The 19,647-nt window shown below is 44.0% G+C and overlaps 1 protein-coding gene across 1 annotated transcript in view; it reads left to right on the top strand.

The window, feature by feature from the left end:
- DYNLRB2 (dynein light chain roadblock-type 2) overlaps positions 1-13,911 on the top strand; it is a 41,617-nt gene extending 27,706 nt beyond the window's left edge. The window contains exons 2-4 of the mRNA XM_075280587.1: positions 10,583-10,658; positions 11,881-12,048; positions 13,339-13,911. Coding sequence (XP_075136688.1) covers positions 10,583-10,658; positions 11,881-12,048; positions 13,339-13,382 — 288 coding nt within the window. The 3' untranslated portion in view covers positions 13,383-13,911. The remainder of the gene's footprint in view (positions 1-10,582; positions 10,659-11,880; positions 12,049-13,338) is intronic.
- Positions 13,912-19,647: the final 5,736 nt, after the last annotated feature.

The following is a 19,647-nucleotide window of genomic DNA, read 5'->3' as shown; positions in this document are numbered from 1 at the left end:
TCCCATATGTAATGTCTAGGATGTGTCAGCTCTAGGATATGTAGCCTGCCCTGTATGAGAGCAGTAGGAAGCTGTGCTGTATAATATAGTGTTATTGTCCCATATGTAATGTCTAGGATGTGTCAGCTCTAGGATATGTAGCCTGCCCTGTATGAGAGCAGTAGGAAGCTGTGCTGTATAATATAGTGTTATTGTCCCATATGTAATGTCTAGGATGTGTCAGCTCCGGGATATGTAGCCTGCCCTGTATGAGAGCAGTAGGAAGCTGTGCTGTATAATATAGTGTTATTGTCCCATATGTAATGTCTAGGATGTGTCAGCTCTAGGATATGTAGCCTGCCCTGTATGAGAGCAGTAGGAAGCTGTGCTGTATAATATAGTGTTATTGTCCCATATGTAATGTCTAGGATGTGTCAGCTCCGGGATATGTAGCCTGCCCTGTATGAGAGCAGTAGGAAGCTGTGCTGTATAATATAGTGTTATTGTCCCATATGTAATGTCTAGGATGTGTCAGCTCTAGGATATGTAGCCTGCCCTGTATGAGAGCAGTAGGAAGCTGTGCTGTATAATATAGTGTTATTGTCCCATATGTAATGTCTAGGATGTGTCAGCTCCGGGATATGTAGCCTGCCCTGTATGAGAGCAGTAGGAAGCTGTGCTGTATAATATAGTGTTATTGTCCCATATGTAATGTCTAGGATGTGTCAGCTCTAGGATATGTAGCCTGCCCTGTATGAGAGCAGTAGGAAGCTGTGCTGTATAATATAGTGTTATTGTCCCATATGTAATGTCTAGGATGTGTCAGCTCTAGGATATGTAGCCTGCCCTGTATGAGAGCCGTAGGAAGCTGTGCTGTATAATATAGTGTTATTGTCCCATATGTAATGTCTAGGATGTGTCAGCTCCGGGATATGTAGCCTGCCCTGTATGAGAGCCGTAGGAAGCTGTGCTGTATAATATAGTGTTATTGTCCCATATGTAATGTCTAGGATGTGTCAGCTCCGGGATATGTAGCCTGCCCTGTATGAGAGCCGTAGGAAGCTGTGCTGTATAATATAGTGTTATTGTCCCATATGTAATGTCTAGGATGTGTCAGCTCTAGGATATGTAGCCTGCCCTGTATGAGAGCAGTAGGAAGCTGTGCTGTATAATATAGTGTTATTGTCCCATATGTAATGTCTAGGATGTGTCAGCTCCGGGATATGTAGCCTGCCCTGTATGAGAGCAGTAGGAAGCTGTGCTGTATAATATAGTGTTATTGTCCCATATGTAATGTCTAGGATGTGTCAGCTCTAGGATATGTAGCCTGCCCTGTATGAGAGCCGTAGGAAGCTGTGCTGTATAATATAGTGTTATTGTCCCATATGTAATGTCTAGGATGTGTCAGCTCTAGGATATGTAGCCTGCCCTGTATGAGAGCCGTAGGAAGCTGTGCTGTATAATATAGTGTTATTGTCCCATATGTAATGTCTAGGATGTGTCAGCTCTAGGATATGTAGCCTGCCCTGTATGAGAGCAGTAGGAAGCTGTGCTGTATAATATAGTGTTATTGTCCCATATGTAATGTCTAGGATGTGTCAGCTCTAGGATATGTAGCCTGCCCTGTATGAGAGCAGTAGGAAGCTGTGCTGTATAATATAGTGTTATTGTCCCATATGTAATGTCTAGGATGTGTCAGCTCTAGGATATGTAGCCTGCCCTGTATGAGAGCCGTAGGAAGCTGTGCTGTATAATATAGTGTTATTGTCCCATATGTAATGTCTAGGATGTGTCAGCTCCGGGATATGTAGCCTGCCCTGTATGAGAGCAGTAGGAAGCTGTGCTGTATAATATAGTGTTATTGTCCCATATGTAATGTCTAGGATGTGTCAGCTCTGGGATATGTAGCCTGCCCTGTATGAGAGCCGTAGTAAGCTGTGCTGTATAATATAGTGTTATTGTCCCATATGTAATGTCTAGGATGTGTCAGCTCTCGGGATATGTAGCCTGCCCTGTATGAGAGCCGTAGGAAGCTGTGCTGTATAATATAGTGTTATTGTCCCATATGTAATGTCTAGGATGTGTCAGCTCTAGGATATGTAGCCTGCCCTGTATGAGAGCAGTAGGAAGCTGTGCTGTATAATATAGTGTTATTGTCCCATATGTAATGTCTAGGATGTGTCAGCTCCGGGATATGTAGCCTGCCCTGTATGAGAGCCGTAGGAAGCTGTGCTGTATAATATAGTGTTATTGTCCCATATGTAATGTCTAGGATGTGTCAGCTCTAGGATATGTAGCCTGCCCTGTATGAGAGCAGTAGGAAGCTGTGCTGTATAATATAGTGTTATTGTCCCATATGTAATGTCTAGGATGTGTCAGCTCTAGGATATGTAGCCTGCCCTGTATGAGAGCCGTAGGAAGCTGTGCTGTATAATATAGTGTTATTGTCCCATATGTAATGTCTAGGATGTGTCAGCTCTAGGATATGTAGCCTGCCCTGTATGAGAGCAGTAGGAAGCTGTGCTGTATAATATAGTGTTATTGTCCCATATGTAATGTCTAGGATGTGTCAGCTCTAGGATATGTAGCCTGCCCTGTATGAGAGCCGTAGGAAGCTGTGCTGTATAATATAGTGTTATTGTCCCATATGTAATGTCTAGGATGTGTCAGCTCTAGGATATGTAGCCTGCCCTGTATGAGAGCAGTAGGAAGCTGTGCTGTATAATATAGTGTTATTGTCCCATATGTAATGTCTAGGATGTGTCAGCTCTAGGATATGTAGCCTGCCCTGTATGAGAGCCGTAGGAAGCTGTGCTGTATAATATAGTGTTATTGTCCCATATGTAATGTCTAGGATGTGTCAGCTCTAGGATATGTAGCCTGCCCTGTATGAGAGCAGTAGGAAGCTGTGCTGTATAATATAGTGTTATTGTCCCATATGTAATGTCTAGGATGTGTCAGCTCTAGGATATGTAGCCTGCCCTGTATGAGAGCAGTAGGAAGCTGTGCTGTATAATATAGTGTTATTGTCCCATATGTAATGTCTAGGATGTGTCAGCTCTAGGATATGTAGCCTGCCCTGTATGAGAGCAGTAGGAAGCTGTGCTGTATAATATAGTGTTATTGTCCCATATGTAATGTCTAGGATGTGTCAGCTCTAGGATATGTAGCCTGCCCTGTATGAGAGCCGTAGGAAGCTGTGCTGTATAATATAGTGTTATTGTCCCATATGTAATGTCTAGGATGTGTCAGCTCTAGGATATGTAGCCTGCCCTGTATGAGAGCAGTAGGAAGCTGTGCTGTATAATATAGTGTTATTGTCCCATATGTAATGTCTAGGATGTGTCAGCTCTAGGATATGTAGCCTGCCCTGTATGAGAGCCGTAGGAAGCTGTGCTGTATAATATAGTGTTATTGTCCCATATGTAATGTCTAGGATGTGTCAGCTCTAGGATATGTAGCCTGCCCTGTATGAGAGCAGTAGGAAGCTGTGCTGTATAATATAGTGTTATTGTCCCATATGTAATGTCTAGGATGTGTCAGCTCTAGGATATGTAGCCTGCCCTGTATGAGAGCCGTAGGAAGCTGTGCTGTATAATATAGTGTTATTGTCCCATATGTAATGTCTAGGATGTGTCAGCTCTAGGATATGTAGCCTGCCCTGTATGAGAGCCGTAGGAAGCTGTGCTGTATAATATAGTGTTATTGTCCCATATGTAATGTCTAGGATGTGTCAGCTCTAGGATATGTAGCCTGCCCTGTATGAGAGCAGTAGGAAGCTGTGCTGTATAATATAGTGTTATTGTCCCATATGTAATGTCTAGGATGTGTCAGCTCCGGGATATGTAGCCTGCCCTGTATGAGAGCAGTAGGAAGCTGTGCTGTATAATATAGTGTTATTGTCCCATATGTAATGTCTAGGATGTGTCAGCTCTAGGATATGTAGCCTGCCCTGTATGAGAGCAGTAGGAAGCTGTGCTGTATAATATAGTGTTATTGTCCCATATGTAATGTCTAGGATGTGTCAGCTCCGGGATATGTAGCCTGCCCTGTATGAGAGCAGTAGGAAGCTGTGCTGTATAATATAGTGTTATTGTCCCATATGTAATGTCTAGGATGTGTCAGCTCTAGGATATGTAGCCTGCCCTGTATGAGAGCCGTAGGAAGCTGTGCTGTATAATATAGTGTTATTGTCCCATATGTAATGTCTAGGATGTGTCAGCTCCGGGATATGTAGCCTGCCCTGTATGAGAGCAGTAGGAAGCTGTGCTGTATAATATAGTGTTATTGTCCCATATGTAATGTCTAGGATGTGTCAGCTCTAGGATATGTAGCCTGCCCTGTATGAGAGCCGTAGGAAGCTGTGCTGTATAATATAGTGTTATTGTCTCATATGTAATGTCTAGGATGTGTCAGCTCCGGGATATGTAGCCTGCCCTGTATGAGAGCAGTAGGAAGCTGTGCTGTATAATATAGTGTTATTGTCCCATATGTAATGTCTAGGATGTGTCAGCTCTAGGATATGTAGCCTGCCCTGTATGAGAGCAGTAGGAAGCTGTGCTGTATAATATAGTGTTATTGTCCCATATGTAATGTCTAGGATGTGTCAGCTCTAGGATATGTAGCCTGCCCTGTATGAGAGCAGTAGGAAGCTGTGCTGTATAATATAGTGTTATTGTCCCATATGTAATGTCTAGGATGTGTCAGCTCCGGGATATGTAGCCTGCCCTGTATGAGAGCCGTAGGAAGCTGTGCTGTATAATATAGTGTTATTGTCCCATATGTAATGTCTAGGATGTGTCAGCTCTGGGATATGTAGCCTGCCCTGTATGAGAGCAGTAGGAAGCTGTGCTGTATAATATAGTGTTATTGTCCCATATGTAATGTCTAGGATGTGTCAGCTCTAGGATATGTAGCCTGCCCTGTATGAGAGCCGTAGGAAGCTGTGCTGTATAATATAGTGTTATTGTCCCATATGTAATGTCTAGGATGTGTCAGCTCTAGGATATGTAGCCTGCCCTGTATGAGAGCCGTAGGAAGCTGTGCTGTATAATATAGTGTTATTGTCCCATATGTAATGTCTAGGATGTGTCAGCTCTAGGATATGTAGCCTGCCCTGTATGAGGGCCATAGGAAGCTGTGCTGTATAATATAGTGTTATTGTCCCATATGTAATGTCTAGGATGTGTCAGCTCCGGGATATGTAGCCTGCCCTGTATGAGAGCAGTAGGAAGCTGTGCTGTATAATATAGTGTTATTGTCCCATATGTAATGTCTAGGATGTGTCAGCTCTAGGATATGTAGCCTGCCCTGTATGAGGGCAGTAGGAAGCTGTGCTGTATAATATAGTGTTATTGTCCCATATGTAATGTCTAGGATGTGTCAGCTCCGGGATATGTAGCCTGCCCTGTATGAGAGCAGTAGGAAGCTGTGCTGTATAATATAGTGTTATTGTCCCATATGTAATGTCTAGGATGTGTCAGCTCTAGGATATGTAGCCTGCCCTGTATGAGAGCCGTAGGAAGCTGTGCTGTATAATATAGTGTTATTGTCCCATATGTAATGTCTAGGATGTGTCAGCTCTAGGATATGTAGCCTGCCCTGTATGAGAGCCGTAGGAAGCTGTGCTGTATAATATAGTGTTATTGTCCCATATGTAATGTCTAGGATGTGTCAGCTCCGGGATATGTAGCCTGCCCTGTATGAGAGCAGTAGGAAGCTGTGCTGTATAATATAGTGTTATTGTCCCATATGTAATGTCTAGGATGTGTCAGCTCTGGGATATGTAGCCTGCCCTGTATGAGGGCCGTAGTAAGCTGTGCTGTATAATATAGTGTTATTGTCCCATATGTAATGTCTAGGATGTGTCAGCTCTAGGATATGTAGCCTGCCCTGTATGAGAGCCGTAGGAAGCTGTGCTGTATAATATAGTGTTATTGTCCCATATGTAATGTCTAGGATGTGTCAGCTCTAGGATATGTAGCCTGCCCTGTATGAGGGCCGTAGGAAGCTGTGCTGTAAAATATAGTGTTATTGTCCCATATGTAATGTCTAGGATGTGTCAGCTCTAGGATATGTAGCCTGCCCTGTATGAGAGCCGTAGGAAGCTGTGCTGTATAATATAGTGTTATTGTCCCATATGTAATGTCTAGGATGTGTCAGCTCCGGGATATGTAGCCTGCCCTGTATGAGAGCAGTAGGAAGCTGTGCTGTATAATATAGTGTTATTGTCCCATATGTAATGTCTAGGATGTGTCAGCTCCGGGATATGTAGCCTGCCCTGTATGAGAGCAGTAGGAAGCTGTGCTGTATAATATAGTGTTATTGTCCCATATGTAATGTCTAGGATGTGTCAGCTCTAGGATATGTAGCCTGCCCTGTATGAGAGCAGTAGGAAGCTGTGCTGTATAATATAGTGTTATTGTCCCATATGTAATGTCTAGGATGTGTCAGCTCTAGGATATGTAGCCTGCCCTGTATGAGAGCAGTAGGAAGCTGTGCTGTATAATATAGTGTTATTGTCCCATATGTAATGTCTAGGATGTGTCAGCTCCGGGATATGTAGCCTGCCCTGTATGAGAGCAGTAGGAAGCTGTGCTGTATAATATAGTGTTATTGTCCCATATGTAATGTCTAGGATGTGTCAGCTCTAGGATATGTAGCCTGCCCTGTATGAGGGCAGTAGGAAGCTGTGCTGTATAATATAGTGTTATTGTCCCATATGTAATGTCTAGGATGTGTCAGCTCTAGGATATGTAGCCTGCCCTGTATGAGAGCAGTAGGAAGCTGTGCTGTATAATATAGTGTTATTGTCCCATATGTAATGTCTAGGATGTGTCAGCTCTAGGATATGTAGCCTGCCCTGTATGAGAGCCGTAGGAAGCTGTGCTGTATAATATAGTGTTATTGTCCCATATGTAATGTCTAGGATGTGTCAGCTCTAGGATATGTAGCCTGCCCTTTATGAGAGCCGTAGGAAGCTGTGCTGTATAATATAGTGTTATTGTCCCATATGTAATGTCTAGGATGTGTCAGCTCTAGGATATGTAGCCTGCCCTGTATGAGAGCCGTAGGAAGCTGTGCTGTATAATATAGTGTTATTGTCCCATATGTAATGTCTAGGATGTGTCAGCTCCGGGATATGTAGCCTGCCCTGTATGAGAGCAGTAGGAAGCTGTGCTGTATAATATAGTGTTATTGTCCCATATGTAATGTCTAGGATGTGTCAGCTCCGGGATATGTAGCCTGCCCTGTATGAGGGCAGTAGGAAGCTGTGCTGTATAATATAGTGTTATTGTCCCATATGTAATGTCTAGGATGTGTCAGCTCTAGGATATGTAGCCTGCCCTGTATGAGGGCAGTAGGAAGCTGTGCTGTATAATATAGTGTTATTGTCCCATATGTAATGTCTAGGATGTGTCAGCTCTAGGATATGTAGCCTGCCCTGTATGAGGGCAGTAGGAAGCTGTGCTGTATAATATAGTGTTATTGTCCCATATGTAATGTCTAGGATGTGTCAGCTCTAGGATATGTAGCCTGCCCTGTATGAGAGCAGTAGGAAGCTGTGCTGTATAATATAGTGTTATTGTCCCATATGTAATGTCTAGGATGTGTCAGCTCTAGGATATGTAGCCTGCCCTGTATGAGAGCCGTAGTAAGCTGTGCTGTATAATATAGTGTTATTGTCCCATATGTAATGTCTAGGATGTGTCAGCTCTAGGATATGTAGCCTGCCCTGTATGAGAGCCGTAGGAAGCTGTGCTGTATAATATAGTGTTATTGTCCCATATGTAATGTCTAGGATGTGTCAGCTCCGGGATATGTAGCCTGCCCTGTATGAGAGCAGTAGGAAGCTGTGCTGTATAATATAGTGTTATTGTCCCATATGTAATGTCTAGGATGTGTCAGCTCTAGGATATGTAGCCTGCCCTGTATGAGAGCAGTAGGAAGCTGTGCTGTATAATATAGTGTTATTGTCCCATATGTAATGTCTAGGATGTGTCAGCTCTAGGATATGTAGCCTGCCCTGTATGAGAGCAGTAGGAAGCTGTGCTGTATAATATAGTGTTATTGTCCCATATGTAATGTCTAGGATGTGTCAGCTCCGGGATATGTAGCCTGCCCTGTATGAGGGCAGTAGGAAGCTGTGCTGTATAATATAGTGTTATTGTCCCATATGTAATGTCTAGGATGTGTCAGCTCTAGGATATGTAGCCTGCCCTGTATGAGAGCAGTAGGAAGCTGTGCTGTATAATATAGTGTTATTGTCCCATATGTAATGTCTAGGATGTGTCAGCTCTAGGATATGTAGCCTGCCCTGTATGAGAGCCGTAGTAAGCTGTGCTGTATAATATAGTGTTATTGTCCCATATGTAATGTCTAGGATGTGTCAGCTCCGGGATATGTAGCCTGCCCTGTATGAGAGCCGTAGGAAGCTGTGCTGTATAATATAGTGTTATTGTCCCATATGTAATGTCTAGGATGTGTCAGCTCCGGGATATGTAGCCTGCCCTGTATGAGAGCAGTAGGAAGCTGTGCTGTATAATATAGTGTTATTGTCCCATATGTAATGTCTAGGATGTGTCAGCTCTAGGATATGTAGCCTGCCCTGTATGAGAGCCGTAGGAAGCTGTGCTGTATAATATAGTGGTATTGTCCCATATGTAATGTCTAGGATGTGTCAGCTCTAGGATATGTAGCCTGCCCTGTATGAGAGCCGTAGTAAGCTGTGCTGTATAATATAGTGTTATTGTCCCATATGTAATGTCTAGGATGTGTCAGCTCCGGGATATGTAGCCTGCCCTGTATGAGAGCCGTAGGAAGCTGTGCTGTATAATATAGTGTTATTGTCCCATATGTAATGTCTAGGATGTGTCAGCTCCGGGATATGTAGCCTGCCCTGTATGAGAGCCGTAGGAAGCTGTGCTGTATAATATAGTGTTATTGTCCCATATGTAATGTCTAGGATGTGTCAGCTCTAGGATATGTAGCCTGCCCTGTATGAGGGCAGTAGGAAGCTGTGCTGTATAATATAGTGTTATTGTCCCATATGTAATGTCTAGGATGTGTCAGCTCCGGGATATGTAGCCTGCCCTGTATGAGAGCAGTAGGAAGCTGTGCTGTATAATATAGTGTTATTGTCCCATATGTAATGTCTAGGATGTGTCAGCTCTAGGATATGTAGCCTGCCCTGTATGAGAGCAGTAGGAAGCTGTGCTGTATAATATAGTGTTATTGTCCCATATGTAATGTCTAGGATGTGTCAGCTCTGGGATATGTAGCCTGCCCTGTATGAGAGCAGTAGGAAGCTGTGCTGTATAATATAGTGTTATTGTCCCATATGTAATGTCTAGGATGTGTCAGCTCCGGGATATGTAGCCTGCCCTGTATGAGGGCAGTAGGAAGCTGTGCTGTATAATATAGTGTTATTGTCCCATATGTAATGTCTAGGATGTGTCAGCTCTAGGATATGTAGCCTGCCCTGTATGAGAGCCGTAGGAAGCTGTGCTGTATAATATAGTGTTATTGTCCCATATGTAATGTCTAGGATGTGTCAGCTCTAGGATATGTAGCCTGCCCTGTATGAGGGCCGTAGGAAGCTGTGCTGTATAATATAGTGTTATTGTCCCATATGTAATGTCTAGGATGTGTCAGCTCTAGGAGATCACCGTATAAAGCATGTAGCCTGCCCTGTATGAGGGGGACATTCAGTTATATAACCGCAGAGTGATATACAGTAGGAATATAGTGTTATTGTCCCATATGTAATGTCTATAATGTGTCCTCTCCTGTATAGTCACATTAGATGTCACCAAGGAGTCTCATGACCCCAGAAACACAAGACCATAGACCGAGGTCACTGAACTCTGCTAGTAGTCTTAGAGATCACAGTAGGGGCACATCGCTTCTTATAATACTCACCCGAGTAAGAATAAGAGTCTAGTCCATGACTGATTGGTATGAGACACCCTCATACTTGTCATTAAGAAGTTCTGCAGCAGCTCCGCCCACAGTGTGATGTTCTGCAGCAGTGGCGTCGCACAGAGTGTGGTGTGACATTCTGCGGCATAAAGTGTGGTGTTCTGCAGCAGCTGCATTTCACACTGTGAAGTTCTGCAGCAGCTCTGCCTGCTGGATGATAGTCTACAAAGCTCCACCTGCAGTGTGATGTTCTGCAGCAGATGTGGCATCCAGTGTAACGTTCTGCGGTGTGACATTCTGCAGCAGCTCCACCCACAGTGTCACATTGTATGGCAGCTGCATTGCACAGTGCGACGTTCTACAGTGTATGGTGTGGCACGCAGTATGATGTTCTGCAGCAGCTGGTACCTAGTGTCAGAAATTCAGTGGCTGGCAGAGTCAGATTGTTTATTTTATTATATTGTAACATCTGAGTTTGTACATAAATGCCATAAATTGTAAAGCATGATGGAATGTGTTATCACTATATAAAGACTAAAACTACTATGTATATTAATAATTCTTATTACAGACATGATGACGATAGAAAACTCCCATTGATGTGCACTATATAGCTGTATTTCCCATTGCTGTGAATTGTTATATCACATAATCTTACTTTGTTTGTTTGCTTGATATGCAGTCTGAAGTAGAAGAAACTCTGAAGAGGATCCAATCCCAGAAAGGAGTTATTGGAACTATAGTAGTAAATGCTGAAGGTGAGACATGATACGTGATTATAACTGGGGTTTGTGCCTGTATATATTGTCCAGTTACTGACATTTGTGGAAAGCTGGGGGCTGTAGGGCTAAACTCCAGACATATTAAAGAGAGACTCCAGTAAGCTGTTCGAGTCTCTAAAACCCCCAAACTGCTAACACCCCAGAGTTGACAATAAGAGACCTCACCTGGCCGGCTCCACCACCAGTCTCCATGCTTTAGTGGTGTCCTATCAGAGGGTGCACACAGTGGACCCACACTGCCTGACTCTGTCCATCCAAGTATGTTAGGGTCATCTGTTTGTTTTCGTGGGATTCAGATAGCACCAAATTTTCTGATGTATAATCAAGATGGAAGACGAGCTGTAATGCCAATGCTGTGCAGTTAGTTGGGAAGGACGTAGTTTGACTGCAATCAACATCTGAAAAAATTCTAAAATAATTTCAATTTTTTTTAACAATTATGAATATTCTATTATTAAATTTATAGTTTGTTGTTTACTTTAATAGGAATTCAATCAATGTTTTGTTTAATTAATTAGATGAGCTTACTGACCATGGCTGTCAGCCATTTATGAAGTCGGAGCAGAAGCTGGTCTTTGGAAAAATAGGAGTTGGAGTCGTCCTACTGACTCCACAGCCCTGTGTATAGTCAGACAGTTGCATGTATTGTCCTTTGGGCATAAGGTTAGCTTTCACAAGCTAACACAAACTGTTGCAACCAGAACATTGTATGTCCACTTCACAAAAAAGGAGATTGTCCCTCCAGAAAAGGACAAGGGGGGGCCTCCAAAAAAAAATAAAAAAAATATTTAACACTCTTTGCGTTCTGGGGTCTGCTAACTTCCAATTGCCAATAGTTGACAACTATGGTAACGTAATTTCAACAGCCAGTGAATGTTGCAGTGATGTGACATTACATCTCTGTAGATTCATCTGCACAATGGACTAGACAAAAGGAGACTACCTTGGGGTAGAGTGTGACAAATAAGAATTCCCAATTGCAAATATTGCAAAGACCTTTGTTACTGGTCTGCGATGGGTATTCCTTCTTGTTATTGTGATGAAACCTTTGAGATCTCAGGCTGTATATTCAGCAACACATTTATATTGTGACCAGTACATGTGTAGATTTGGGACGAGTGTGCTTACTATCATGGATACCACACCCAATTCACAAATACTATTATGTCTTTACAATAACGTGTCTATTCATTCGCAGGCATTCCCATCAGGACCACTCTAGATAACTCCACCACAGTGCAGTATGCTGGACTCCTTCACCAGCTCTCCATGAAAGCTAGAAGTACCGTACGCGATATTGACCCTCAAAACGATCTGACGTTCCTGAGGATTCGTTCCAAGAAGCATGAAATCATGGTTGCTCCAGGTATTGCTCTGACTTAAGTGTAAGGTTGCACTCTGTTTGATATATGCCTGGAAAGCTTCCAGTGCATACATCAAATGTATTCATATGCCCATATTCATGTGACAGAGGCCAAATTAGGCCAAGTTCACATGGGTTTTTTTGGTCTGGAACCTGAGGTGGAGCCTATGAATGGGCTAGTCAGGAGGAAGGAGTGTCACAAGGCAACTCGGCCTGAAGAATGAGCATGTCCGTTCTTTTTTCCGGGAGCCGGAACAAACTGCTCCTAGAAAAAAGAACTGGCCGGCTCCAATTGATTTCAATGGGAACCGTCTTTTTGGTCAGGATTTTGAGGCGGATACGGCCTCAAAATCCTGACCAAAATACCACGTGTGAACTCCGCCTAAAGGAACTTCCCCAATTGTATGAAGGGGATGAGATGATCTACCATGGTGTTGCACTGTAGACCCTCAGCAGACTTCCTTTAATACACACTACAGATGACAGTTCTATTCAGATCATGTTTCTTACATCTGCTTAAAGGATGCAAAAAAAGGCCGCAAGTGGATGCAAATTGATGGTCCTCAGTTTACATAGACATCAATTTGAAAAAAAAAAAAAAAACCACATTTTTGTAATATGCGATACTTTTGTGTCTGTCCAAAAAATGGATAGGAATAGGTCTGGTGTAGTTTTTTTTTTTTCTTTTATAACATTCATATGTATGTAAATGGTTAATCATCACTTTGCGTCCTTTTTTGCATCCTTTAGGCTGAGGCCCCACGTTGCGGAAACGCAGCTATGTTTGTTGCAGATTTTGTTGTGGTTTTTTGAGTCAAAGCCAAGAATCGCTAAAAAAGGAATGGTGAATATATAGGGAGTAGAGATAAGCGAGTACTATTTGAAACAGCAGTTTCAAATAACACGCACCCTTAGGAATGAATGGACGCAGCCGGCACGCAGGGGGTTAAGTGGCAGGACGCCGGCAAAGTCTGCGTGTCGGTCGCTTCCATTCATTGCTATGGGTGTGTGCTATTCGAAACTGCCATTTCAAATAGTACTTGCTCATCTCTAATAGGGAGTTCTTATAGTTCTACCTTCTACTCAATCCACTCCTGGCTTTGACTATAAAAAACAGCAACAAAAGCAGCTGTGTTTCCGCAATGTGGGGCCTCAGCCTTACACAAATGTAAAATCTGTATAGAGCCTAAGACTCTCCACACATTGACCGATTGCCTATTTTTTATGGTGACCAATATTTCAGCATTTCATTCTACAGACCATTAATTTTTTCCATATATTTTTTTTATTCAGATAAAGATTATCTTCTGATTGTTATCCAGAATCCATCTGATTGAAAACACTCCATCGGCCATCTATGAGCTGCATACTATGGAACATATTGTATTAGGATTTTTTCCTTTGTTTTTTTTTTCCTAATTAAACTCACTACTGATAATATTTTTTTTTATTTATCTGTTCTTGTATAATTTTTTTTTTTTTAAAGTGTGTTCTGTACATGATTGTTGGGGCTGCCATCTTGTCTGAGCTGAGTAAAATGCATTTACAACAGCCACATGGACCACAGGAACCTGCAAAGGCTATATGACCTGTGCAGAGGTGAGCTGTTACCATTACATATAATGAATGGTGTCATCCTGTGTGTTTTATTGTAATCCTGCCTGCGACGATGAAAGGATGACTGAGAAAAGGGGTCTCTAAAGAACGGGTAGTGTCACCCTCAATTTCCTCTTGCATGCTTTTGTTATTTTTCTCCTGCAAAAAGTACCACAAAGTATCTGATCTGGGTGTAAAGTCATGTTCATTCGAGTCAATCTGGTAGTATGCAGTGGAAATATTGGCTTAATAAACTGCTTGCAGATTGTACTCCTTTTTATGTAACTGTCTCAAGAAGCTCTACTCCCATGTGCAGTTAAGGGTGAAAAATGCTATTTTCTTTTTCTTTTTTCTCTCCATGTACTTGGGCTTACAGGGGTAGTGGAGCAGGAATATGAAGGCATAGCTATTAGAGATGAGCGAACACTAAAATGTTCGAGGTTCGAAATTCGATTCGAACAGCCGCTCACTGTTCGAGTGTTCGAATGGGTTTCGAACCCCATTATAGTCTATGGGGAACATAAACTCGTTAAGGGGGAAACCCAAATTCGTGTCTGGAGGGTCACCAAGTCCACTATGACACCCCAGGAAATGATACCAACACCCTGGAATGACACTGGGACAGCAGGGGAAGCATGTCTGGGGGCATAAAAGTCACTTTATTTCATGGAAATCCCTGTCAGTTTGCGATTTTCGCAAGCTAACTTTTCCCCATAGAAATGCATTGGCCAGTGCTGATTGACCAGAGTACGGAACTCGACCAATCAGCGCTGGCTCTGCTGGAGGAGGCGGAGTCTAAGATCGCTCCACACCAGTCTCCATTCAGGTCCGACCTTAGACTCCGCCTCCTCCGGCAGAGCCAGCGCTGATTGGCCGAAGGCTGGCCAATGCATTCCTATGCGAATGCAGAGACTTAGCAGTGCTGAGTCAGTTTTGCTCAACTACACATCTGATGCACACTCGGCACTGCTACATCAGATGTAGCAATCTGATGTAGCAGAGCCGAGGGTGCACTAGAACCCCTGTGCAAACTCAGTTCACGCTAATAGAATGCATTGGCCAGCGCTGATTGGCCAATGCATTCTATTAGCCCGATGAAGTAGAGCTGAATGTGTGTGTTAAGCACACACATTCAGCACTGCTTCATCACGCCAATACAATGCATTAGCCAGTGCTGATTGGCCAGAGTACGGAATTCGGCCAATCAGCGCTGGCTCTGCTGGAGGAGGCGGAGTCTAAGGTCGGACCTGAATGGAGACTGGTGTGGAGCGATCTTAGACTCCGCCTCCTCCAGCAGAGCCAGCGCTGATTGGCCGAATTCCGTACTCTGGCCAATCAGCGCTGGCCAATGCATTCTATTAGCCCGATGAAGTAGAGCTGAATGTGTGTGCTAAGCACACACATTCAGCACTGCTTCATCACGCCAATACAATGCATTAGCCAGTGCTGATTGGCCAGAGTACGGAATTCGGCCAATCAGCGCTGGCTCTGCTGGAGGAGGCGGAGTCTAAGGTCGGACCTGAATGGAGACTGGTGTGGAGCGATCTTAGACTCCGCCTCCTCCAGCAGAGCCAGCGCTGATTGGCCGAATTCCGTACTCTGGCCAATCAGCGCTGGCCAATGCATTCTATTAGCTTGATGAAGCAGAGTGTGCACAAGGGTTCAAGCGCACCCTCGGCTCTGATGTAGCAGAGCCGAGGGTGCACAAGGGTTCAAGTGCACCCTCGGCTCTCCTACATCAGAGCCGAGGGTGCGCTTGAACCCTTGTGCAGCCTCAGCTCTGCTACATCAGAGCCGAGGGTGCGCTTGAACCCTTGTGCACACTCTGCTTCATCAAGCTAATAGAATGCATTGGCTAGCACTGATTGGCCAGAGTACGGAATTCGGCCAATCAGCGCTGGCCAATGCATCCCTATGGGAAAAAGTTTATCTCACAAAAATCACAATTACACACCCGATAGAGCCCCAAAAAGTTATTTTTAATAACATTCCCCCCTAAATAAAGGTTATCCCTAGCTATCCCTGCCTGTACAGCTATCCCTGTCTCATAGTCACAAAGTTCACATTCTCATATGACCCGGATTTGAAATCCACTATTCGTCTAAAATGGAGGTCACCTGATTTCGGCAGCCAATGACTTTTTCCAATTTTTTTCAATGCCCCCAGTGTCGTAGTTCCTGTCCCACCTCCCCTTCGCTGTTATTGGTGCAAAAAAGGCGCCAGGGAAGGTGGGAGGGGAATCGAATTTTGGCGCACTTTACCACGCGGTGTTCGATTCGATTCGAACATGGCGAACACCCTGATATCCGATCGAACATGTGTTCGATAGAACACTGTTCGCTCATCTCTAATAGCTATATCATACTAGAAGAGTCTTCCTTTGTACTGAAGTACCTTGCCATTTAGTTGAATATCGGGGTGTTCTTCCTAAATAAGACTACCAGATCCAACAGCTCAGACCTCACAATCATTGTGCTTAAGGAACAGAGTATATGTTAGAAAGTTTCAACTTAACCCCATTATTTTCAGTTTTTTGGGGGGGGGGGTTTGTTTGTTTTTTTTATTAAAGATATTGACCCTTTTAATAACACTCAGGAACACAATTTTTGTTGACTTAGATCTGACACTTGTTTCAGACTTACTTTTAGCTCTTGGTTCCAAAAATAGTTTTTCTCTAGCACGTCAAGTTTTTAAGATACAGGATACTCTCCATTTTTCGTGAAAATCTTACAAAATATACACTTACATGACAATGAAGCAGAAATTAATCTGAATATACTAGAGTTATTTTCTTCCTACAATTGCTATTTATTGCTCAGTTTGGTCCATTGTTTTAGAAGTAGTAAAGTTTTGACTTCCAATGGTGAAACTGCCACAGATGTAACAAAACGAATCAGGGCTGTTGAGGCACTTACGACGAAAAGATGAAGCCGCAGACATGATCAAATGGAAAGCAAAAAAGTACTCATGTCTATAAAAGAACAAATTCTGTTAACTGCTTGTCTACAAACAAGAACTCACAACAAAATTCGGAAAACAATAGCTATCTAGACCAGGGGTGGGCAATTTTCCCATGGGGCTACTTTAGAAATTGGAATGGTTTCAGAGGGCCGGAATAATATACTTAAGGCTTCCCGCACACGACCGTGAAAACAGATCCGTGTGCGAGGCCTGCTCTGATCTATTCTGTGGTAGTAGACTAGAACAGGACACAGGATGTCTGGAGCGCAGGGCACAAAGCCTGCCCATTGCTCCATCACAATCACATTCCCCATTGCAGCCCCCCTACACACACAGTGCAATATTGCAGCCCCACTACACACACACAGTGCTACATTGCAGCCCCACTATACACACACAGTGCTACATTGCAGCCCCCACTACACACACAGTGCTACATTGCAGCCCCCACTACACACACAGTGCTACATTGCAGCCCCCACTACACACACAGTGCTACATTGCAGCCCCCACTACACACACAGTGCTACATTGCAGCCCCCACTACACACACAGTGCTACATTGCAGCCCCCACTACACACACAGTGCTACATTGCAGCCCCCACTACACACACAGTGCTACATTGCAGCCCCCACTACACACAGTATACTGCCTATCGCACCCCCGCCCACACAGTATAGTAACCATGGCGCTCCCCACAGCCCGACTCTGAGTACTCACCTCTCAGCGTCTTCTCCCAGTCAGTCGGGACAGTTATGACGTCACCACGCGCGCGGGAGACGGGTGCACAACCTCCCACCACCTTGTCGCATGCGTTACCAAATAGCCTAGCGTGGTCACATCAAGATACGCTGTAGAGAAAAAACTTGATGTGATAGAAGAAAAGTAACTGCAGATTTGAGTTCAGCATGTCAATTTCAGTATTAAACAGCTCAAAAATTTAACTCAACAGAAATTATTTTTTTTTTTGTTCCCCTGTGTAATCATCCTGTTTTCATAATATTTTAGTATATTAATTCCACTGGACAAGGTGCAGGTTACAAATTTTATTTCCTTCATTTTTCCTGCTAAGCACTGTTCTGCAGTTCTGCTATTTCTTAGCTGACCACTTGACCTTCCAAAAAGACTAATGCATCTGTTGCACTTACAATAAAGTATTATTTGCAATCAAAATCTGTTCATTGATATTTATGCCCCAGTAATTGTAACAAATCCGCTCTGTATTTGTTATTTTCTTTAGCCAGTTTGCGGTGCATCCAAGCGAGAGCCAGTGTCTCATAGAAACTGGAAGCCTTCTTCTGCTGCAGCTGTGCTGCTCAAAGATAATGTCAGGCATTGTGGTGGGGTTGTTTTGTTTTTTTAACTTGTTTTATTAAAGAATATTCAACAAATATAAGCACACAGAGCATAAGCACCACAAGCCACACTCCAACCACATGAGGTCTGGCATTGTCCTGCATTAGGAGGAACCCAGGGCCAACTGAACCAGCATATGGTCTCACAAGGGGTCTGAGGATCACATCTCGGTACCTAATCGCAGTCAGGCTACCTCTGGCGAGCACATGGAGGGCTGTGCAGCCCTCCAAAGAAATGCCACCCCACACCATTACTGACCCACTGCCAAACCTGTCATGCTGAAGGATGTTGCAGGCAGCAGATCGTTCTCCATGGCGTCTACAGACTCTGTCACATGTGCTCAGTGTTAACCCTTCTTTCATCTGTGAAGAGCACAGGGTGCCAGTGACAAAGTTGCCAATCATGGGGCTCTGTGGCAAATGCCAAGCATCCTGCACGGTCTTGGGCTGTGAGCACAACCCCCATCTGTGGCCGTTGGGCCCTCATACCATCCTCATGGAGTCGGTTTCGAATCGTTTGTGCAGACACTGGCACATTTGTGGCCTGCCATTTTGCAGGGCTCTGGCAGTGCTCCTCCTGTTCCTTCTTACACAAAGGCGGAGGTAGCAGTCCTACTGCTGGGTTGTTGCCCTCCTTCGGCCCCCTCCATGTCTCCTGGTGTACTGGCCTGTCTCCTGGTAGCGCCTCTGGACACTACGCTGACAGACACAGCAAACCTTCTTGTCACAACTCACATTGATGTGCCATCTTGGATGAGCTGCACTACCTGAGCTACTTGTTTGGGTTGTAGAGTCCGTCTCATGCTTCCACGAGTGTGAAAGCACAACCAACATTCAAAAGTGACCAAAACATCAGCCAGAAAGAATTGGTACTGATATGTGGTCTGTGGTCCCCACCTGCAGAACCAATTTATTGAGTATGTCTCGATAATTGTCAATAATTTCCATCTGCTGTCTATTCCATTTGTATAACAGCATATGAAACTGATTGTCAATTGTTGCATGGGGTTACATTGTGTTGCTTAAGTGTTCCCTTTATTTATTTATTTTTGAGCAGTGTACATATATGTGGCCTCCACGTGTCTCTATGACCTCCCTAAAACTCTTGGACATGTTCCTGATGTTCTCCGGAGGGATCTCCTCCCAGACCTGAATAAAATCAGCAGTCAATTCCTGGATAGTCTGTGGTGCAATGTAACGGTGGATTGAACGAAATGTCCCAGATGTGCTCTACTGGATTCAGGTCTGAGGAGCGGGCAGGCCATTCCATCGCATCAATTCATTCCTCATGCAGGAACTGCTGACACACTTCAGCCACATGAGGTCTAACATTGTCATGCATCAGAAGGAACCCAGGGCCCACTGCACCTATATATGGTTTCACAATGGGTCTGAACATCTAATCCTGGTACCTAATGGCAGTCCAGGTACCTCTGAGTAGGCAATGGAGGGCTGTTTGGTCATCCAAAGAAATGTCTCCCCACACTATTACTGACCCAAAGTCAAACTGGTCATGCTGGAGGATGTTGCAGAGAGCAGATCGCTCTCCACGGCATCTCCAGACTGTGTCACATTTGTCATGTGCTCATTGTGAACCTGGTCTCATCCATGAAGAGCACAGGGCACCAATGTCGAACCTGCCAATCTTGGTGTTGTCTGACAAATGTCAATCTCCCTGCGCACAACAC

The sequence above is a fragment of the Leptodactylus fuscus genome, chromosome 7 (assembly GCF_031893055.1).
Source record: "Leptodactylus fuscus isolate aLepFus1 chromosome 7, aLepFus1.hap2, whole genome shotgun sequence".
Classification (NCBI taxonomy): domain Eukaryota; kingdom Metazoa; phylum Chordata; class Amphibia; order Anura; family Leptodactylidae; genus Leptodactylus; species Leptodactylus fuscus.
The sequence above is the reverse complement of the archived record's forward strand: the minus strand, read 5'-3'. Positions and strand labels throughout refer to the sequence as shown.